Source organism: Trypanosoma theileri (assembly GCF_002087225.1).
Source record: "Trypanosoma theileri isolate Edinburgh chromosome Unknown TM35_Tth_17_V1, whole genome shotgun sequence".
Classification (NCBI taxonomy): domain Eukaryota; phylum Euglenozoa; class Kinetoplastea; order Trypanosomatida; family Trypanosomatidae; genus Trypanosoma; species Trypanosoma theileri.
The window spans coordinates 403853-426413 of NW_021639859.1; the positions used below are offsets into that span (position 1 = coordinate 403853).

Sequence of the window (22561 nt, forward strand, 5' to 3'; positions counted from 1 at the left end):
GAAAAAAAACAGTGTATCAATTCATGAACCAGACGAACCACATCCCCTTCTAGTTCAAATTCATATCATGTGTAGGGAAAACATCTTGTTTTTGTTTTTTATGTTTTTAAATTGATAGCAACTCCTTTGCCGCTGCTACTCCCATAGACATAGCAGTAGAGACAGAACCAGCACGCAGTACATCATAGCCAGATGCTTTCCACATTTTCTCCGTCACTGCTGAACAATCCCCAATGAACACATTTTGTGTTCCCAACACCCGCAAACTCTCCTCATCCGCTAATGATGACACACATGAACCACTACCAAACCCTAACCAAGTTGCATGACGATGGATATACGCCTTCATGTACTCATTACTTCTAGAGTACTCCCTTGCCCAGTTAAGTAAGGAAGGTGCCCCAACTCGTTGATGCTCTGTAAGCTTATTTGCTGGAGTGTGCCACAGTTTAACGTATTGAATGGCTCGTTTAGGGTCATCCAGTAAAGTTGCATCAATTGATTCTTGGCGAGTGGAGAGTGAGGCAAGGGGACGTTCTGCCACTATTTCTCGACAGACACGAATACCCTCCATGAATGCAGTCACTACTTTCTCTACTACCATTTCAGATAGAAAAGAGAGTGATGAGGAAATGACAGGTTCGCCGCTCTGATGTAAATTTGAATTATCTACCATTTTCTCTGTGTGTAGTTTAAAGACACATCCATCCACACCACGCAACACTAGCAACATCATGAATCCCTCTGAAAATGACCCAAGAATGTTATCTAAACCGAGACGTTGGTACAAGACTCGGTCTTTTCCTCCTAATGGAACTAAGAATATAACAACTTCAACTGTACTACCCAATGAGGGAATACTAACAGCAGCAAGAGTATCACAGACTGAGTTAAGAAATGGACCTCGTCGACCTATCCACCATGCCAAATATGCTTGAAGAGAACGAAGATTTTTCCTATCATCTGAAAGTCCAGGAAGTGCCTGAAAGAGAAGTGGTACAGCAAGAGCGTCACGTACCATAAAATCATTGGGTAACTTTGGAAAAACTTGTCGAAGAAGGCGTGCGGAACCTACTACACCAGCAGAGAAAATAACACCCTTTCGAACTGTAATTGAAAATTCCTGACGATCCAATGTTTTACATCGTACACTCGTAACAATACCTTCATCATTAAGAGAAACACCAATCACCTCACAAGACTCCACTAGAGTCAACTTTTGAGATACCTTCCTAAACATGAAGTGTGAAAGAGGGAGACGACGTCCATCCTTGTCCAGACGCAGAAGACCAGGAAAAACACTATCGCGAGCTTGTGGTTCCTCTAAAGTAGATAAGTGTTTCTTCTTCAGCACCTTTGCTGCAGATTCTGTAAAACCCCACGATAATGGACTTCGACCTACAGTAAAGGTATGAGGAACATCCAAACACTTTTGATGGTTTAAACCTGTTTTTACCAAGAGTGGTTTCTGATAAATAGCCCAATCTAAAATTGAGGTTCCACCAACTCCACAACCTCTCGGATACGGTACAAGATGAGGCATATCATAACTCTTGCTATCAGTATTACTAGTATTGCTGTCTATATTGCTATCTAACGGACGGTAAACGTACCATTTGCTATCAAAATGTGATCCCACAAGATCTATGGAATAGGAAATTAAATTGTGCATCTGAAATAGACCAATGAAAGAACTAAATGGTCCATTAGAGGATGGATCAACACCACGTTCAAGAATATACACAGATTTAACTTTATCTTCCTGTAATAGACACTCAGCAGCAGCAATCCCACCAGGTCCAGCACCCACAACTATATAATCCGCATGTACATCGTGAAGTGGTCCCCGCACCACCTTGTAGGGTCGATATATGTTAGTTGATGTCGGACGAACCACCCATACCCAATATATTCCTATCGCTAGAAGGATTAATACCAATTCAAGCAGCATGACCCACAGAACCTGCAATCTCCTCCTTTTATTTTATATCTCTGGAAGTTGAAAAAAAAAAAACAAGTGGAGAAAAACAAATAAAAAAAAAACAAGATCAGAAAAAGATAATAATAAAAAAAAAAAATAATAATAAGGAAAAGGAAAAGGAAACAAATCCATGAATATATAGTGAAATATCCATAATGTCATTATCGCTTTCATCATTTCATCATTGTCAGGTTTCACAATTTCCAATTAATACCAGGTGAAAAAAAAAAAAAAAAAACATAGGGCTCAGTTTGATCTTTTCCTTGAATTTATTTCATAGAATTTCTTTTCCTTAATTTTTTCCCATATTTCACTTTGAAACCTTTTTCGTTGGTTTCATCCCTCTACAATGTTCAATATCCGCCTTACCGCATTTTCAGTATTATTCTTTCTCTATTTTATTCTTTGCAGTATTCGTCATTCTCTTTTTTTGCTTTTTACTTTCACTTCTCCTTCTATAAGATTTTTTTTTTTTACGTAAAAACGTTCATTCAATCTGTTTTTTTTTTTTTCTCCTTTATTTCTTTTTTTTTACTTTGTTTCTTTTACTTTTTTGCTCTCGTGTTGTTACTGTTGCACAACAGAGGAGTCACCTTTCTCCTTTTACCGTAACGAATTGAGATGAAGGGAATCAAAACAAAGGAGAGTATTATTTGGAGAGGTTTATGTAAACAGAAAATATGACGTTGCAGTGAAAAAGGGCGAGAAAAACAAAACATATAAAAAAAGTAACGTGGAGAAATACAACGTTCAACTGTGGTGGGAAGCTGAGAAATGACTGAAGCAACGCAGTCACCAGGCACGTACAAAGAAAAGAAAAAGAAAAAAGAAACATTGCTTCTCGTCGTTCAACAGTTCATAGAATAAAAAGGAGTAATATGATGAAATAAAATAAATGAACTATTTCTGAAGAAAAACAAAAACAAAAAAAAAAAAAACATCAACATATTCTCCTTGATCCCCGCTCTCTTCTATGGACCCTGTTAACAGAGAAGAAGCCCCAAAAAGAAGAATTCTATGAAAAAGTAAAAATAATTGGGCACTGGAAATCTCATTAGGCAAGCTTCATGTTCTCAATTATTCATTCCACGCTTTTTTTTTTCCATTATTTAAACATTAAGCCATGGGAGGGGACAGGCTTACCGTAAACAGAGCAGTAGGAGAGAAGACAAAGAAACAAAAAAAAAAAAAAAAAAAACATCTCAAATATACAAACAAACGCCCCTCACAGAGAGGGAATTTATCCATAATTTAGCATGCTCATCTAACCCTCAATACCGAAGTTGTAACCTGCAAGCGAATCCGAGAGACCCTCTATAATCATACTCCTGTACAAATCGGGAGGCTGCATATGTCGACGGCTAAGCGTCACGCTGTGCAGTTCAGTCTTGTTGTCGGCATACATCTGTGATAGTGTCTGTCGGTGTGCCTCGAGCAGCTCCATGGTGCTCATGCCCGGCACGATGGACATTGAGCCCCACGGCTGTTCGGTGGAGGGGAGTTGCTCGGACCCGCTGTCGTCCGCCTCCTCCGGGGCGGTGAAGGTGGGAACGCGGAAGTCGGGGTAGGTGCCGTCGTCAAGCTCCAGTCGGGGCATTCTGCTGAGTTGATGGCTGCTAAACACACTACTGAGAAAAAGAAAAGGAAGAAAGAAGAAGAAGAAAGAAAGAAGAAAAAAAAAATGTGTTGGTAGAAATTGACTACTGTGATGGCCTCATATTTGGCATCACGAAATGAAAGAAAGAGAGAGAGGGTATCTGCAGTTGGGCAAATGTCTATAAATGAAGAGAGAAACATAGAAAAGAGGAAATTTGATTAAAAAAAAAAAAAAAAAAGCAAAAAGAAAAAAAGAAAAAACTCTTTCTTAGAAGGGAGAAAAATCTTATTCCTGTGGTTGCATTAAATCAAACGGCTCTGATGCAACGCCATCAGCGGCATAAAACTTGTTGTTAAACTCAACCCAGTGTAGACGGAGGGCATGAAGGAAGGCAGAGAGTGCCTCCATTCCAACCAATACCGCAACTGTAACTGCAAGCCATATAGCTATACCTCCAGCGATGAAAACTCCGGTTGTATCCAAACTAAGTACTTTTACAACGGCAAATGTGAAAAAAACTTCAGAGAGTTGTGCGTGAGCTAGTGAAAGAGCCCAAAGACGAAGATATGAAGCTGTATTTGATACACAACCTAAAACATACTCAATGGTATGAATTATGTAATGAATCACAACTTCAGAGAGTTCAAAATGTGAAACTAACTCCTCTTCATTTTCAACACTTCCACCTTCAGTATGACTATTTTCTTTTAAACTGTAAATGTCATCCACTGTATTTTTAGAATATTCATCAATTATAACAGCAGTTCCAGATAAATTAGGTTGAGAAACTACAACCTCAGCATGAAAATCACTTTGAGAATCTTGTTTGTTATGTCTTCTTCCATCTTCACCAAGTGAATGTAATGAACCAGTACGGGAATGTAAAAAGTAACGCATACGTTTTCGGTGCCTACGGACTTCAATAACTGGCATCATTACTAACATTACTGGAATCATGGCAACAGATAAAAGAAGCAAAACAATTTGTACAATAGCCTGTCCTTTAAAAAGAGATTGGTTTACAGTACCAGGCTGAAGAAAAAAATTTGTCATGATTTCCAGTATACTTGGTGCTTCATTTGTATTTTCCCACTTTGTACACCATTTGATAACGATAAGAATCGACATATAACCAAACGTACATAATAAGAAAACAACCTCTGGAATAAAGAGGAAACAAATTTTTGGATAGTCATTATTGTAGATATAATTAAGCAAAGAAAGAATATTTCCTGTCAACATTTGAATAACACCAACAATAACAGCACATTTCATCTTTACAGAGTTATAAAACTCTAATTTATTTTCTGTTTCTGTCCATGCCACATCAATTCCTAATGGATAAACATGTGATCTAGTTACGTTTTCCAGTGGATATATCATACCATTTTGCTCATTAATAGGAGGCCAGACATAAGCACTAGAAAATAATCCAATAGAAAAACCGAAAAAATCATTATAAAGGGCTCCCATGTAAATAGAAAAAAGAGCCATTAATAATAGTAAATAGCGTCCACTAAGAAGCATAGCTAACATTTCATTTTTTTTATGACCTCTCCATTTTATCTCTATTACGATAAAAAAGAGGGCAAAAAAAAGAAGAAGCATACCATGACCCATATCTCCATACATAATACCAAAAAGATATGGAAATGTCACAATAGTAAATACACCTGGATTTACCTCTTTATATCGTGCCATACCATAACTATTTACAATACCCTGAAAACATTCCGTAAAAGCATTAGTTTCAAAATATGTAGGTGGATTTTTTTGTGATGCATGAGGTGTAACTACTGATAAAACTTCACCTGATGATACATGTAATGCTTTCCTTATAGACGCACGTAGTGCATCCTCGTACTTTCTAGGAATCCATACAGAAGCCGTGCATGTCGCACCAGAGACAGTACAAAGATTCATGGTTGAAAAAACACGTTTTCTCATTTTAATAAGTTGAAGGAGAGTAAAATAACTTCGGGCGTGTTGTTTTAGTAAATCTCGTTTCCGAGATTGAACTTCTTCATACATCTGATTTAATTCATCTGCCGCCTGTTTCCTATCTTCTGTTGCCTCAAGTGAAGCATTTCCAATTGTATGAAGTGTTGCACCGAGACTAAGAAGATATCGCTCTACCCCTTTAAACGCACTTACTGAAGGAGTAAAAATAATAAAAGATGTCTTTGCAACACATGATATGCCTGTCGTGGTATCAAGTAACATGGCAGGTTTATTATCAAGCTCCACAAAAGCGTTACCTTTGGTTGCACGATATACCATAGCATATAATACTTCTGTCTTGGTCGCATCTATCATTCCAATAAGGTATGGGGTTTGTAGAAGTTCTGTAAGAGATTGTTCCTGCTGTGATGGCAAGAGTTCCTTTAGACGTAGATGTAATAAATACAACTCATGATGGTAATTTATTTCGCGTCTAAGTTCTTCCAGTGACGCGTTAACAGCGCGTAGTTCTGAAGTCATAGCATTAATCCTTTCTTCAGCCTCGTCCAACGGACTGCTGTGTAATAGAGACCAAATATCATCCGTTGTATTGACTGGTAAGACATCTTCTTCTGTCAAACACTTTTCTCGTTCAAACTCTTCCATGAGAAAACGTAATTCTCGATCTAAATCATCGCATCGACGAATCTCCGCTGTGTAGGGTCGTCCAAAAACAGTCGCATCACCACAGACATCAACAAATTGTGCCTTTCCAAGTAAACCAATGCAGACAACAGTATCGTAGAAAGCCTCACGCTGTGTAATGATATTTAGTCGCACCATATCTTCAGAACGCCATAGGCCACTTGCCCTCTCCTGAGGCATTGTCAACTAGTATTCTCAAGAGAAATATCACAAGCAGGAAAAATAAAAATAAAAAAAATGAACAAAAAAAAAATTAAAAAAAAACGCAATAACTAGTAGTAGTAATAATAATAATCATCATCAACAATATATGAATTGACTATTACAATAATGATAAAAAAAAAACCTGGTAACGATGAACCATTAAAGTACATATCCTCATACCCTCCCACTTGCTGTTTTCTCCTCTTTTCGGAAAGAGAGTACATCCGACACTCATATATATATATACGAAGAGAGAGAGAGAAAAAAAAAACAAGAAGGATGTCAAACAAAAAAGGAGCAGTGTAAAAGAGGTAGGATACTATGGTTTCGAAACTTCTTTTGCGGCCGTAGCTTCATCTGAGGGTGTCTTTGCTTGGTTTGTTGAGAGTGGTTTCTTGGTATTAAGACGAAGTATCTCTGACATAGTTTCGATGCGTTTAATAAAACGACGCAACTTTGCTGCCAAAGCAGCAGGCTGATCATCCATGACATAATGCCCACAACCGTTACCGAGCACTTCTAACTGAAACTTCCCCTGCATTTGGGCTACGGTGAGTGCCACATCTAATCTCTCTGTGTTAGCAAGACAGAGAAGTTTTGGGCATGGTAAACTAACAAATGCGTCATCTAACCCTTCGAACCAGTCGGACCATACAGACGACATGGCGGCGAGATCAGACTTCCACTCAAGGTGTCCGTCTTCTACGAGTTTGAGGAGGGGTGGAACTGTGATGGCGGCTGCCGCTGGTGATCGCATTCCGCCGCGCTGCAGAAACCACTGCGCTGCTGCGTTGACGTCGTTAAATCTCGTTGGCCGGTCGCGCAGAAACGCGTCCATGTGCCGCAGTGATCCGGCGGCGGTGCCCTCCGCGATGTCGAGCAGCACAACGCCGGCGATGCCGTCGACGCCGCCGTCCCGCAGCGCGTGCACAACGACGGAGCCGCCGAGGGAGTGGCCGGCGACGTACAGCCGCGGCGTGTCGGCGAAGAGCGTCGCGCGGGCGGCCGCGAGGAGGGCGCGGAAGTCGTCGACCAAAACGCCCCGCGTGAGTCCCGCCTCGCCGCCGCCAAATGTCGAGTCGCCGTGGCAGCGCATGTCGTACGCCGCCACGCGGACGACGCCGTTCGCCCCGTCCGCCTCCGCGAGGTGCGTGGCGAGGAGGAAAAAACTCGCGCTGCTCATCCCCGCCCCGTGCACGCAGAACACCACCGGCGGGGGAGTCTCGCCGCGCTCGCGGTACTCCGCATCGCTGCCGCCAAACAGCACAACGTGGAACGTCTCACCAGACGGCAAAGTGATGTTGTGATCTTCGTGACGGGCAACAACTATGGGCTCCATTTAATGACCAATAGCCCCACACTACAAGGATCTGGCTACAATAATAACTAAATATCAATGATAACAATAGGGATACCACCTTTGAGAACATGGAAGCAAAACAAAAAATAAAAAATAAAAAAAGAATAAAAAAGCATACATAATACACACAGAGAGAGAAAGAAAGAGGAAGAAGGAAGCAAACAAAGAAAACAAAAAAAAAAGAAAGAGCATTCGTACATAGATGGAATATAAACAAAGAAAGAAAATATTTCATCCAAAATTCTTATAGAGATAATGCATATCACAAATTCATATATCTGTAGAGTATCAGACTTAATCGAGTGAAGTTAGCAGTGAAGAATTACACCGCTTTTCATTTTTAAACAAAAGGTTTTCTAATGCGCTAATCTTTTCAAGCCGCCTAGATGCCAGTTTCTTCTTGTCAGACAACACTTTTGCGCACTGTTGCTGTTCCAAAAAACGAAGTGCATTAATTTCTTCTATACGTCTTCTTGTAAAGCGTAACGCTTCTTGTGTAGACTGTAGAGCCTCTAATGCCATTCTTGCAAACGTACAATTCCCATATCGATCATCCCAGAAACGTAAAATCAATTCCAAACTAAGTGATTCCGTTAACATTCCTTCAAAACGTAGTATTTCACAGTCTGCGGTAGTGTCAATTGAACGAGAACGCTTTTTAGAAAGAATAAGTGAATTTTGTGATGCTAAAGATGAATGAAGCTCTCGTTGCACAGTGTGCATCTCCCTCCAGAATAAGTTATATTCCTCCATATGACTTCGCTGCTGATCCTGCAAAGACTGGATTTTTTCACTATATACTTTATCCTCATCTACTGCTTCTTTCTTCACCAGGGCTCTTGCTTGAAGTAAAAACTCTCCTGGTGGTGCAGAATCTACGTACGGGAGAATCATTGGTTTCATATTACGCTTTTTGTTATTGATAATGTTTCAGTAGATGTCATTAAATATATTTTTATACGTTAAACAAAAAAAAAAAGAAAGGGGGCAGATATATGCGTACATAATACATTATTTATTATTATATCCAATATGTGTTTGCACATGGTAGCAGGAAATTCAAGAAGCACACGTAAAACAAGAAATAATAACAACAGAAAAAAAAAAAGGATTGATGAAAACTTCAAAAAAACAAAAACGTATACAAACACCAAAAAAAAACGAGTCTTAAAGCGAGATTATGCATACACCTCATCGATCCCGCTTTCTTTCATCCATTCATTCTCCTATGAGTCCTGAAGATCAATCCGTTTATAATGTATTTTCACGCATGTATGAGCCTTCTATGCTGAGGGAGACAAGCAAAAAAAAAAAAAAAACAAGCAATGTTGTACTACGAAAAAGTAAGCCTTATGGTAGAACGTCATCTATTGACACTCTTACGCTTTCTTCGTTTCTTTTTTGTTTTTCTGGTTTCTTTTTTTTTTTTTTTTAAGGTTCGTATATAATGATATGTCCCTCATCCACGCCTGTCCGTTAACTCAAACCTCCTTCACGTTCTTATACATGTCTGGCTTTCGCTCAGCATTTTTCTTATCCTTTTCTCGTTTTTCTTTTTGTCGTTTGAGAAATGCCACTCGATTCGTCATAACACGATCAATCAACACACGGGTTGTAAGACTACATCCCGAGTCTACCTGATGGAAACAACCCATCGCCTTTGGAACGGCATACGAGTCATGTCCGTCCACAGACCCGTACGCATCACATGTCTTTCCGCCAACGACTGCACTAATATTAAGACTATCGATAACTCCGCGTGTCACCTCATATGGGGCGCCCAAGACAACCTCATCCACATAACGACACGAGAGTACACCGAGAACACGTTCGTTAAGACTCATAATGGGGAAATGTTCACCCTTTGCCTTGCGGATAACACTATCCTCGTGGACACCAGCAATGAGGTAATCTCCAAATTCCCGTGCCTTTTGCAAGACACGAATATGACCATAGTGAAATAAGTCAAAGCTACCATCCACATAAACAATTCTATCACCGGGATTGGGACCACGGTTGTTACTGAATTGAGCAATTTTTCTTGATGTAGTTAAATAGTGGAATGCAGAGTGTTTTGTGGCTTCATCTTCCAAGAGTTTTTTGTCATCTTGGCTTAACAAATTACCATTCTTGCATAACAACATTCGTCCCACAAGATCGGTGGTAGAAATACACTCTGTTCGCTTAACAACTTTGAACCGACCAGCATCGATAATCTCCTGGTAAGAATTACGACCATTAAGATCAACAGAAATATCATCACCATGTACAACATAATCCACTTCAAAGCGATCTATATCAGCAAGCCGCGTAACATAAGGATAATTTTCAACTACAAAATTTACCCATTTACATGCACGAAGAGCTTCATAACGTTCTTCTTCATGCATAATAGGTGGACCCTTGTATCGTATAATCTCTTCATCTGAGTGACAACCAACAAAGAGTTCATGACCGAGAGAAGCGGCTTGACGTAACGCATTGGTGTGACCAAAGTGCAGCATATCAAAGCAGCCGTCCACCCAAATACGCACAGTACCCGGTTTCTTTGGAGGAACAGGTGTAGTGGCGTAGAGTGGATATGGATCATCCGGATTGTTGGCGTTGAGGTGAACTTTACTCTGCGACATTATGTTCTGCACGATAGAGTGATGTTTTGAGGGGATAATGCGGGAAGGAACAATGGGACACCACGTAGCAAAGAGTATTGGTAATGACTTCAATGTGTCTTTTCTTTTTCTTTTTAATTATTTTATTTCTTTCTTTTCCCCTTTTTGTTATTCTTTTTTTTTTTTTGGATGCAATACTATTATTATTTTTTCTTTTTCTTTTTTCTTGCTTTACTTCCCTATCCACGAGTAGCAGAAAACCAGCGCAAAGAGAGTGAGTATGGTGACACAACAATCCACACACAAGACTTGTTGTTGTTGTTGTTGTTGTTGTTGCCACCGTATTATGTGTTTTATTTTTTTTTTCACTTAATTCCTTTATTCGCTTTGCGTCACTCTAGTAATGGATTCCGCGATAAATTGTTATGTAAGAAAATGACTCCAAAAGTACCAAATTCATACGGTAAAGTAGAAAAACAAACAAAAAAAACAAAAAAAAAACAAAAAAAAAGAGTGAGAGAAAAGAGTGCACATTTTCAGATAAAATAGAAACAGAGTGATACAATCCCACAAGGAGAGAATCAGAAAAAAATAGTAAAACAAGAAAAAAAAAGACAGAATAGAAGATGAAGGCGACAAATGCAAATAAACACATACAAACAGAAACAAAAGAAAAACTTACCCATATAAATACAGGTACGCATATCATTTCTAATATGTGTTTAATCCACATAAATAAAAAACACGCCAATATCAAATTTTTCTTTTTTAAAAAAATAAAAAAAAGAATTTGTGTAGTGAAGACAGCTTCTAAGCCACCACAGCACGCTTCGTGTTCTTCTTGACAAAGATAGCACGGTCCTTGCGAGCCGCCTTGACACGGCGCTGCAGCAGTGGGAAGGACAAGTCCTTATCGTGATACTGCTGCACGCTGAGGCGACGCACGGCGTGGTTCGGCACGCTCTTCACGCCAAGCACCTCAATGTTGTGATAACGTGCACGATGACGAGAGGCGAGATCGTGATAAGCCTGACTGACCGCACCGGCCTTGCACACATCCCGGAACTCCTTCACCATGTGTGTGTAGCCGCAGCGCTGGCTGTAGTAGGCGATATCCACACTGTAGTTGCGGGCCGCCAGCTTGCGGTCCTTCACCACACGGCATGAGAGCACATCACCGTGTGTGGACTTCACCTTATTCTTCTCACGCATCATACGCCAGAAGCGGCTCTTGGCAACAACGAAGTTGGGGGCGAAGACTTCGAATTTGTACACCGTTGGTGTGGGGTTCTTCTCAGATGGGGTCTCGCGACCAACGACGCAGTAGTGACGAAGATGTGGCTTTACCATCGCTGAACTTCTTCTCCACACTGTGTGGCAAGTATGGGAATAGAGAAAAGAAAAGTAAAAAAAAAAAAAGTAAAAAAGAAGAGAAACAAAGAAATATCATTAGAAGAGAAAAACAGTAAATTGTATCAAATACATAAAGAGCATAAAAAGTAATGGCATGCAGCAGTATTAGCTGCTACTACTACAAAAACAACAACAGAAAACAAGAATAGAAAATAAAAAAACAGAAACAACACTGGAGCAAAGCAGGAAACAGCCCCAGGAAGAGAGTTATTCCTTTTTTGTTGTTGTTTTTACTCTTTTCTTCGTATACAAAAAGAATAACACGTTATGAAAAAAAAAAAAGGAATAAACAATGAAAGAGATGTTGTTATAACATTCCCATCCTGCCCATCGTTATACTTTCATTTTTTTTTTTTTTCCTTTTCTTTCTTCCTCATTTCTTCTCTCTCTCTCTCTCTCTCTCTCTCTCTCCCTCACGTAGGCAATAGTCTCATTCTTTTCCTTCCATTGTGTATTTCCTTCCTTCTTTTCTTTTTTTTTCTTTTTCATTTCCACTTTAGAAACGCAACAACTTAGATTTCTTGATGAAGCGTAAGTCTACCTTATGACCAAAGAGCTCGTGAATACTCGATAGACCGTATTTTATCATAGTGGGCCGTTCGAGTGAAAGTCCCCAAGCCATTACCGTAACATCCTCGTCGAAACCAAGTGGCTCAAGCATTTCTGGACGAAAGAGACCACTGTTACCCACCTCAATCCAGCGCTTTAACTGTTTGTGCCAACCGAATATCTCCATCGATGGCTCCGTATAAGGGTTAAAAACAGGCTTGAAGCGCAGCTTTTCCACTCCAATACGGTTAAAGAATAATTGGAATGTATGCATCATATTCGATAAGGAGATATTGCGATCAATAACCCATCCTTCAATTTGATGAAATTCGCATAAATGTGTCCGATCCATTTCTTCATTACGGAACACACGATCAATACTGTAATAACGGCCAGGACGGAATTCCCGACGTCCATCTGGCAGTAACGGAGAAAGCTTTGCAATTTGATGGAGCCAAAAACCTGAACAACCTGTAGTGTGTGTACGCAAAACGTTACGTTGTGCTTCTTCTTCTCTCCATGTATATTTGAACTTTTCTTCATGCATTTGGCGTACGCGATCCACTACATCACGATCTCTTATCTCATGGGTTGCTGGTTTAGAGACAAAGAAAGTATCCTGCACATCACGGGCAGGGTGATTTTGTCCAATAAAGAGTGCATCAAAATTCCAGAATGATGATTCCACCCAATGATTTGTTTCCATCTCTTGAAAACCAAGTTCCATAAATATTTCTCGGAACTCCTGCCGAACCTTAAGTAGTGGGTGTAACTGACCACAGCTTACCTCACGTCCTTCCGCAGCAAGATTGTACTCCTTAAACTCTGTTGTTTTCCATGAACCATCTTGTAACATCTCCTTTGTTAGATCTCCGGCAGCCTTTGCACGGCGCTCCAAGGCGTAATTAGGTCCTTTTCGCACACAGAAAACCTTTAAACTGTCTAATGTTGCCAATTTACGTTTTTTAAGCATTTCAGTATCCTTTGGGTCAACGTGTTCATCCTTCTTTGCCTGTGTCAGTGCGTGACGTACACTGTCGTGGAACTCCTTAACAGCGGAGGAGCGGCTCAGTGTAACTTTACCATCTTTCTTGTTTAGTGTAAAGATCTTCGCCTTCATGCCGTTCGACATGGCCACGGCCATCATCTCCTTTCCCAACACCTCCGCCACGGCCTCCTGCGACATCTCGCCCTTCTCCAGCAGCTGCCAGAGAAGAAACTCGGGGCTGCCGCTCTCGCAGATCTTAAGGCCCTCGCCCGTCAACTTCCATCTCGGCTTTGTCTTTATTTCACTCACCACATAACCGTCGGACTCCAGCGACTTGATCGCACCCACAACGTCCTGATGGTCCACCCGCAATTCATCAGCCAAAATGTCGGACTCAACAATATCCGCAGTAGAAAGTGCTCGCAAAACAGAACCCTCCGCAGTACTCATTTTTTTTTTTATGTTTATCTTATTTTTTTTTGTTCTTTTCGCTGTTTTTTTTTTTTTATTTTTGTGTGTGTGCACCACGCGATATCCCCACCTTTTCATTCAAATAAATTATACACAAATTAGAGAAGCAATAAAAAAGGAAAAAAAAAAAATAGAGGGGAATGGAACAAAGAGAAAAAGCAAAGAAAACACACGAATCCATCCTCCGGGTATCCACCGACAAATAAAATAAAAAAATAAAAAATAATCTTTACCGCAGTGAAGGAAAAAAAAAAAAAGGATAAACACTAAACAAAGCAGCAATATTATATTCCCACGTTCCGTACGTAGATGAAAAGGAGTGGACAATAACACACAAAAAAAGAAAAAAAAAATATATATATATATAACAAGAGATTCTCCTCCAAGTTAAGACAGAAATACTATAAGGTGTATACAATCCCTCACAATCCATCTCTCCTTCTTTCTCTTTCCTTCTCTGTAGGTGTATCATATAGAAAATAATGACATTATTATTCTCTTTTGTTTCTTAACGGAAGACATTGTACTGCATTTAAGAGTGGTATACCTTGTGATGCAATTAAACGTGCAACAATCATTTCAGCATCACCAATTTTTTCGTTACGAAATATAATGCGAAGGACACTTTCTACCATAGCATCCTCTCTCTGAACAGACGAACCACCTTCTTCACTGTTTACAGAGCTAAGTCCCTCAAAGTCAATTAAACGTACAAAACTACAAATATCCACAAGAAATTGAACAAGATGAACTCCGGTAATAGTAGTAGACGCGAGAGCGTCAGCAGCAACATGTAGTAATATTTTATTATCCTTAAGATCATCATCATTACCATGAGATGAAGAAGAAGAAGTTTGAAAAGACTCCTTCAAGTATGATCGTATCGCTGTTACCATACACATAATAGGACACTGTAATGGTAATATCTGTCGTACCCACGCAAAAGTACTCCACAAATTATACAACAAGAGTCTCCAGAGTGATTCAAGTGTACAATGACGCAAACTTAGAATAATGTTTGGCCAACCTGTTTCTAATATGGAAGACCCATCACGTATATGAAATTCACGCAGGGTGTAATAACGTCGTGATATCAAAAAGAGAACATGCAATAAATTACTTTCATTAGCCTCTACATCCCCATCATGTTCATGAGATACGGAGAACCAAGAGATGCGAAAACGACTTTCAACTTGAAGTGGTCGTCGCCAAGAAGGGCGATGATTCTTACGACTATGAGATATCGCCTCACGTAACCACTTGGGCACAATCTCTAAGTGTAGCAAAAGATCACCATCAAATTTATAGAAAAACTCCACTGCACGCATGCGGAAATTACCCGTAACACTTGCAGGAACCCCCTGCATTCGCAATGGCTGTACATCTTCCCTGATAACCGTAGTAAAGACAGTGAGAGGAAGGATGGCTGTACAAATAAGCCCAAACACATCACGCATTAATGCTAAAGGCCAAAGACGTACATCTTGTCTCTCTATAGTTTCGAATAAAAGTAATGGAAGTGTACCACACGCTGATAACTCATTTTTTAATGCTCTATGAATTATTTCCCCAGAAAGAGATGGAAACAGTTTCTCAGTATTATTCTTAAATACCCTGTTTTTGTTTTGCTTCTTGTCATCTTCATTCTTTTCTTCTTCTTCTTCTTCATGTTGTTCTTGTTCTTCTTGTTCTTTTTTTTCCTCTAACAACATTCGGTAATCTGCAGGACCAAGAGGAAGACAAAGATGTAATTCTTCCAATACTGTTAACAGTTCCCTCGCTCGATTAATAACCATCACATCAAAAGAACCAACACCCCACTCGTTACGTGAAACGTGAACATCACCAGTTCCAAATAATAATACTTGTACACATCCTGTGGCATGTGTTGATGGTAGCAAAGAAAGAGCATCTCGTATCCATGAGAAACAAGTTTTTGACCTTCCAGCAAGAAGAATGAGACGAAATCCTTTACATTTTTTTGTTCTTATAGCCACATCTACAAGAAGGAAAAGAAACGCAAGTGAGTCACCATCGCGGTGACCAGAATGCTTTCGGTATTGGTAAAATTGTGGACATTGTGTTTGTAGTAGTTTTGTCTCTTCATTTCTGTAGTAATTTTCAAGATAGATACGTAACAAATCCCAATAAACAACAATCGCGACAGTGTTATCAGCCGCTAATCCAATAATACTACAGAAACAGACGTGTAATCCAGTGATGTTTGGATTAACAGTTACCTTAAGGGCATATGAAATCAACTCATTAAATATATCCTCATGTTGTAAATCCATAACACTACGATTAGTATTATTATTAGTATTATTATTATTATTACTATTAGTACTAATAATACTTCCACCACCAGTAGTTATTGTATGCATTTCATATGGTAATCGAATATTACCTAAACGCGAAAGCAAACCAAGTACACGTCGTGATCTTCGCAACGCGGTAGAAGACTCTTCAACATTAGGAGGACACACCACCTCAGCAGATAGTACTGGTGGGATAAAACGATCTATACAAGCAAGACGATTTTCTCCGTATGCGGTGAGACGCATTATTCGAGTCCAATAAACGGGTTCCATCATAGGATTATACTTCATCGATGCATGCATTAAGTAAACCAAATGATTATCAAGAAATCTTTGGAATTTTAGTGTTACTTCCGTCGCACTTTCAAGAATAGATTTATCTTGAGATGGAACAGGAGGCTCTGTAATTCTAGAAATACATAAAAAAATATTTAAACAATGTTGTGTAAGAGTGGGAAGTTCATTGTTAAAAGCAATCATTCCCTTTTCATGTGGACCATTAAATAACAAACCATGTGCTGCTTTTTGTATTACTTTTGCCAGCATTGTGAAACGTTTTTGAAGTAAAATGTACTCTCTATCAAAGCAACTCCCACCTGGAAGTAAACGGGGAACAGTTCCAAGTAATGCCGGAATCACCGCTCTAAGTACAACAATTGTTGCCATTACATTCTGTCCTAGAGAAGTTAATTTGGACTCTTCATTATCTGTTACTTCTAAGAGAGAATCTGATTTTTTATCTAAACGAAACTCAATGGTCTCTAACAAATCTCGTAAACTTTCACGCAAACTCCAAGGCCATTCACGCAAAGAATTATGTACAACATCAAGAATACGAAGTGACATAACTGTAATACTTGTTGCATAAGCACTTTTATCATAACAATTATCATCAATCCCATCCAATATCTGTGCAGCCTCACTATTAAAGTAATCAAGACCTTCAAGAAGAATAGAAGATGTAGTTGTGACACTATCCATAGAAGTTGTGAAATGTTCTTCAGGGTGTCTAGTAATACTTGATAAAAGACTTTCATCACATAAATCTATACAGCAATTTACCAACTGCTCTTCAAGACCACCATGTGCACTTGTCACTTTAGCCAAAAGGCCTTCAAACACCTTTGGAACCACTCCATTTCCTCTCATGAAAGTATGAATATCATTTCGTCTTTGAGTGGCCCGATCAAGTTCCATCTGTAGTAAAGTTGATAGAATTCTAGAAGTCTGTACAGGAGCAACCTCAGATGCAATGTGGAGAAGATCTGATAAGTGATCAGCTAAAGCATCGTGATATTCCTCTGGTAAGCCATTTATAATACTAGTAAGAGAAACCTCATCGTGAGCCAAGAGTGTCACGAGTTCTCGAAGACTATTAAGGTCACATTCTCTTACTCCACTGTCACGATTACCAGATCTCTGCCTTGGAACAGAGTCACTACCACAACTGTAGAATGACATTTCCCTGTTGCTAAACGAAACAGTGTCAACGGGTTTGCTCATTTAGGTTTCATATATAGATATTGCCCGCTCACGAAAAAAAAATAAATAAATAAATAAATAAATAATAATATAAACTGTAAGATTAGAAATAAAAAGAATGAAAGGAAAAAAAAAAACAATAATAATGAACAAATAAGAAATGTATTCCTCTGAAGACAAAGAAAAAAAAGAAAAGAAAAAATACAATGAAAAATAAAAACGACAGCATTATTATTTCGGCCTTCCGTAAGAAAAGAAAGAAAGAAAAAAAAAAAAAACATCAAGATCTAGGTGAAGATCTATGAAGAATAATTTCATCGTAATCATCATCAAAAAACTGACGTGCAATGTACCTTGCATTTGCTACAATGTCGTGTTCTCGCCGTACCCGCTTTGTTCCCCGCGTTCCTGCAATGTCTGCTGAAACATCTTCTTCATCTTTTTCTTTTTCAATCGGCGGTGGAGGTTCATCGCCTTCTGGAAACAATGGGGCTGGTCGCAGCCATGGAGGCAACTGTCCACGTTTTTTTAGTTTCATCACACTCAAATGACATCTATCGGCGTCCAATTTTTCCTGATCAATTAACTTTACTCGAATAGCGGCAGCATTACGGTGGACGAGACGGAATTGATCCAGAACGGTTGCCCTATGCATCGATCGATACTCATACTCCGCTTTCGTCATGATTTCATCAACATCTATAACGAAAGCAGTATCGTTAATACAAACAAAAGGTTGAGAAAACAGAAAATGAAAAAAAAGTCCTTGTTGCACAAGAAAAGGATCGCGTGCAAGAGGATAATCGGCTATATCATCTCCAGTCACATTAGATGTGACATTTTGACCAGTCTCTGTCGGTTTACTTGAACTTAAACCTCGCTGCTGTAAAGGACCAAAGGAAAGTAAGGGCTGACCTCTTTTTATTTTTTCATCATAACGAGACTTAATTCCGCGTAGTATACTTCCAAGTATATCTGATTGACAAAGAGGACATCGTGAAATAGTTAATCGCATATCTTTTAGTGCCATCCAGTAGCGACAAGATGTACAACAAAGTCCACGTTTTCCATCTGAACGTCGAAGTGTTGGAGATATATTTAACGAGGCAATTTCTCCACCTAAACCTCCATTTCCTGTCTGTTGTGGTACAGGTATTTGAGAAAGAGCCAGCAACATATGGGAAACATGTGCGAAAACAAATGGTAAGAGAGCAGAATAATTTATATAATATCGCAAAGCATTTTCTTCTGTACCCTCTTGTCGATTTCTTTTACGTGTACCCTTTCCTTTTGTCTCTTCCGAATCATCTCCAATATTCTCCTGATGAAGATCTGTTGATGTACAGCACACTTCCTTTGGAATTCCTTCAATTCCCGCTTCCACACTGTCTGGTGTGAGACCCAAGTACGTGCTGAGCTCAGACACGGTTGCCCCATCGGCTTTAAACGTTAACGAAAGAGCGTCCACCACAAGCACAGAGAGTGAACTGTAGTACCCCATGCGCATGTACAGTCGCAACAACATCACAACACGCTGAGCTCCTGCGCCAGGAAGCGACGGCTCCCACGGGTCCATACTGTCTGCCCCCTTTCTCCTCCACTATGCGACAACACAGAAGACTTTAAAGAAAAAAGAAGAGAAAAAAAAAAAAAAAACACAAACATACATATAAATAAATTTTTTTTTTTAAGAAAAGAAGTACAGCCAGCACCTGCCACCTTCTTAGACTTTCAGATTATCCGGCAAGTACAACCCCCTCTATACGTCACTTGAAGTTGCAGTAATTTAAAATAATTTTTTTTTTTTTCGCTCTTTGCTACGCAAGGAGAGTGAAGAAAGAATTAAGAAGAAAGTGAAAGAAAGAAAAATAGATGATAGTTTATCTATCATCTGTTATTCTTCGTTTTTTTTTTGTTAAGAGAAAAATGAAAAAAATGAATCAAATAGAAATAAAGAAAAGAAAAAAAAAAAGAGCTGCTAATGAAAGCGAATGGAGAGAAACTCACTCCTTCTCCTCGTTTGCCTCCTCCACAACACTCTCCTCCTTAGGTTCCTGTGGTGCAGTCTCATTCTCTTCCTCACCGTTACTACGGGGACCTGGAGGGAAATGAGAAAATGTCACCCGCAAAAATCGCTCCTTCAGTTGCTGAGAGTGCACCGCAATAAGAGCATGTACAGCCGTTTCTATATCGTTCAAGCTAACAATAGCAACAGATGGGCTCTTGCGAAAATACCCTTCTAGCTCAAAGCCTGCTTTGGAAAATACTTCCTTTATATCATCATCCGTAATTGCTTCAGTAAGATTAGAAATAAAAAGATTCTTGCCAGGTCGAACACGTCCTGTTGGATTAAATGCGGCAGTGGGTTTTGTTCGGTGATGATATCCACTTGAAAAAAGAACCGCATGAGTTGCAGGATCTGTTGCAGGACCACTGTTCCACTCTGTCCTTCCACCCCGCTCCACATATCCAGCAAAATGTTTCAAAGAAAGTGTAGCACCGTGGAATGGACAACCTTGTAGATGCTGTACAGCGAGACGAGCATCATGAACATTTTGAAAATGGGCAACTACTGTTGTCTTTGAACTGAACTGTCTCTTGAGAGAGTTCACATTACCATAGACCTCAAGAAGTACCCACAGGTCATGCAGGGCGACTGTCTCTGGTACGTTACTGACAATAACCACAGCATCAGTTGTAGGAACACCGTATGAACCAGCTCCATATGAAGCGTGTGCTGCCGGACCTGCTGCTGCTGCTGCAACTGCTGCTGCTCCCGCTCCTGCTGGGGCGTATGGATTACCGTAGCGACCCATCGCAACCCCACGTCCACGTCCACGTCCTCCCATTCCACCGCGTTGCATCATATTACCAGGCATTGCACCGTAGTTTGCATGAGCGAATGGCATAGAATGCATTGGTTGCATTGGATGTTGTTGTTGGTGTTGGTGTTGTTGTTGATGTGCATAAGGCATGGAATTTGGAACGTAGTTACCCATGTTAGAGGGAGCGACACCACTTTGATCAAGTGTCAAAGTCATAAAGCAGCAATCAGGGTAAATAGGATTTTTATTAAGTTGCTGCAGTACACGTCGAGCCGTAGAAATATCTGCATACTCAACCCACCCAGTTGTAGTCGTACCTGAAGGGCCACAAACCACATTTGCGGGTGGTGCCACCATGCCAAAAACTTGTGAGAGTAAATCCTTAGTCACTGGATATGTACACTTCTCCACCACAACATTAATGCGGGCCCCACCAAGATGTGGGGGCATCAACGCCGGCGCACTACCACCTCCAGCGTAGGATGCGGGTTCCACGGTCACAGACTGTCCAAAGAGATCAATACTTCCCTGGTGAAGAAGGAAGCGGGCCTCTTGCGGTGTACGCATCGTTACAGTTGCTTGACGCATATGAGGAATAATCGCAGCGTTTACTGCGGTGCCGTAGATAAGCAGTGCTCGGCGAAGATCATCTTCCTGACAGTGAGGGGGAATGTTTCTCAAGACAACAGACATCATCTTTATCCTTTTTCTTACTTTATTGTTTCACCCCGTTCAGACGATCTCTTTTTAGTGCCAAGCACACGAAATTGGTTTTTTTCTTTCTTTTTTCGCTCTTTTTTTTTTCTTTTTTTACTTTCCGTTTGCTTCCTTTCTCACTGTTGGGGACTTTCCGTAGTACCAAACTATGAATAGGATTTCAAGCACTCGTGTACGCCCAAGTCACTCCGTGACACTTTACACTTTCTTCCGTTTGTTTGCGTTTTTTTTTTTTTATTTTTTTATTTTTTTTTTATTTCGTTTGCGTATTTCGCCTCGTTTTCCTCTCCGTTTCGTATAGTTTATTGCGCGTAGAGAACGGTGTATTTGCCTTTTTTTTTTTTTGCTTTGCTTCTCTAATGCAGTCACGAAGTCGGTCCTTCTATTTGCTTTTCTTCTTGTTACTCACGTTTTTTTTTGTTTTTTTGTTTTTTGGGGGGATGGGGGATTCCTCCTTTTTCCTCACAAGGCGGATTCTTCCTTCTTTTCCTGGTTTTTGCCTCTTTAACTTATATATTTTTCCTTATAGTGTTTTCTATCAGCTTGTGAAAATGTGTGTCGTTTTTTTTTTTAATTTTTCTTTTTCTTTTTCTTTTTAGTTTGCCTTGTTGCTGTTGTTTTATCTCCGTTACGCAGCAACAACTACGCCTTGTACACTGAGAGCACCCGACGACAGTTACAACGTGTATAGAGATTAGTTCAACGAAAAGAAAAAAAAATGAATGGAGAAAAAAAAGAATAGTTATTACTGTTGCTGTTTTTCTTCTTTATCTATCTATCTCTATCTCTCTATCTCCACCTCTCTCACCATAAATAAGTACATATATATATTACAATAAATCTTCCACTAGCAGGTCACACAAACCGTACTTCACAGAGAAACATACACACCGACAAACATAGACTAAGGTTTCACACTCGGCTCATCTCACTGCTATACAACCAATTTGCGTGGCCACAAGCAATGGAAAAGAAACCAAGGCAAGGTAGCATCAATTCTGTATAGTGAACTCCAGAAGGAATTAGAAATATCGTGCGTATATCCCACTCAGAAAAACGCCGAGTTTCCCACGGGAACCGGATACGGTACGGTGACCATGGTCTAATGCTAATCGAATAACGGAACAAGAACAAAAGAAGAAACAAAAAGCAACAGAGAAAACGCACCACAAGAAATGGTAACAAGAACTATAAAAAAAAAAAATTAATAAAGAACAATTAAAAAAGAAAACATACTCAAGACATACATACCTAGGGAGGAATATACACCTTCATTAGAAGCGGGTGATACCACGTCATCTATAGAGAAGTCTTGGAAATTGCAAATCTTACTGTTTTTTGCACTATTACAACTATTATCGCCATTAGGAAACAGAGAAGCAAAGAAATGCACACGTATAC

General features: G+C 39.8%; 11 protein-coding genes across 11 annotated transcripts; all 11 read right to left on the bottom strand.

The window, feature by feature from the left end:
* Window positions 1-106: 106 nt before the first annotated feature.
* On the bottom strand, window positions 107-1951 carry TM35_000172730 (uncharacterized protein; the record flags this gene model as incomplete). The annotated part of the gene is made up of 1 exon (XM_029026352.1): window positions 107-1951. One exon carries the CDS (start codon window positions 1949-1951, stop codon window positions 107-109), a length of 1845 nt encoding a protein of 614 aa, XP_028882467.1.
* Window positions 1952-3245: 1294 nt separating this feature from the next.
* TM35_000172740 (uncharacterized protein) lies at window positions 3246-3578 on the bottom strand (the record flags this gene model as incomplete). The annotated part of the gene is made up of 1 exon (XM_029026353.1): window positions 3246-3578. The coding sequence occupies one exon, from the start codon at window positions 3576-3578 to the stop codon at window positions 3246-3248; it is 333 nt and encodes a 110-aa protein (XP_028882468.1).
* A 285-nt stretch (window positions 3579-3863) lies between these two features.
* TM35_000172750 (vacuolar proton-ATPase-like protein) lies at window positions 3864-6404 on the bottom strand (the record flags this gene model as incomplete). The annotated part of the gene is made up of 1 exon (XM_029026354.1): window positions 3864-6404. The coding sequence occupies one exon, from the start codon at window positions 6402-6404 to the stop codon at window positions 3864-3866; it is 2541 nt and encodes an 846-aa protein (XP_028882469.1).
* Window positions 6405-6747: 343 nt separating this feature from the next.
* On the bottom strand, window positions 6748-7767 carry TM35_000172760 (protein phosphatase methylesterase 1; the record flags this gene model as incomplete). Its single annotated transcript, XM_029026355.1, has 1 exon — window positions 6748-7767. The coding sequence occupies one exon, from the start codon at window positions 7765-7767 to the stop codon at window positions 6748-6750; it is 1020 nt and encodes a 339-aa protein (XP_028882470.1).
* A 315-nt stretch (window positions 7768-8082) lies between these two features.
* Window positions 8083-8691, bottom strand: TM35_000172770 (uncharacterized protein; the record flags this gene model as incomplete). The annotated part of the gene is made up of 1 exon (XM_029026356.1): window positions 8083-8691. One exon carries the CDS (start codon window positions 8689-8691, stop codon window positions 8083-8085), a length of 609 nt encoding a protein of 202 aa, XP_028882471.1.
* A 578-nt stretch (window positions 8692-9269) lies between these two features.
* On the bottom strand, window positions 9270-10418 carry TM35_000172780 (putative ethanolamine-phosphate cytidylyltransferase; the record flags this gene model as incomplete). Its single annotated transcript, XM_029026357.1, has 1 exon — window positions 9270-10418. The coding sequence occupies one exon, from the start codon at window positions 10416-10418 to the stop codon at window positions 9270-9272; it is 1149 nt and encodes a 382-aa protein (XP_028882472.1).
* A 789-nt stretch (window positions 10419-11207) lies between these two features.
* Window positions 11208-11747, bottom strand: TM35_000172790 (60S ribosomal protein L18a; the record flags this gene model as incomplete). The annotated part of the gene is made up of 1 exon (XM_029026358.1): window positions 11208-11747. The coding sequence occupies one exon, from the start codon at window positions 11745-11747 to the stop codon at window positions 11208-11210; it is 540 nt and encodes a 179-aa protein (XP_028882473.1).
* Window positions 11748-12306: 559 nt separating this feature from the next.
* TM35_000172800 (putative phenylalanyl-tRNA synthetase alpha chain) lies at window positions 12307-13797 on the bottom strand (the record flags this gene model as incomplete). The annotated part of the gene is made up of 1 exon (XM_029026359.1): window positions 12307-13797. The coding sequence occupies one exon, from the start codon at window positions 13795-13797 to the stop codon at window positions 12307-12309; it is 1491 nt and encodes a 496-aa protein (XP_028882474.1).
* A 512-nt stretch (window positions 13798-14309) lies between these two features.
* TM35_000172810 (uncharacterized protein) lies at window positions 14310-17639 on the bottom strand (the record flags this gene model as incomplete). The annotated part of the gene is made up of 1 exon (XM_029026360.1): window positions 14310-17639. The coding sequence occupies one exon, from the start codon at window positions 17637-17639 to the stop codon at window positions 14310-14312; it is 3330 nt and encodes a 1109-aa protein (XP_028882475.1).
* A 259-nt stretch (window positions 17640-17898) lies between these two features.
* TM35_000172820 (uncharacterized protein) lies at window positions 17899-19194 on the bottom strand (the record flags this gene model as incomplete). The annotated part of the gene is made up of 1 exon (XM_029026361.1): window positions 17899-19194. One exon carries the CDS (start codon window positions 19192-19194, stop codon window positions 17899-17901), a length of 1296 nt encoding a protein of 431 aa, XP_028882476.1.
* Window positions 19195-19621: 427 nt separating this feature from the next.
* TM35_000172830 (polypyrimidine binding protein) lies at window positions 19622-21136 on the bottom strand (the record flags this gene model as incomplete). The annotated part of the gene is made up of 1 exon (XM_029026362.1): window positions 19622-21136. The coding sequence occupies one exon, from the start codon at window positions 21134-21136 to the stop codon at window positions 19622-19624; it is 1515 nt and encodes a 504-aa protein (XP_028882477.1).
* Between the last annotated feature and the right edge of the window lie 1425 nt (window positions 21137-22561).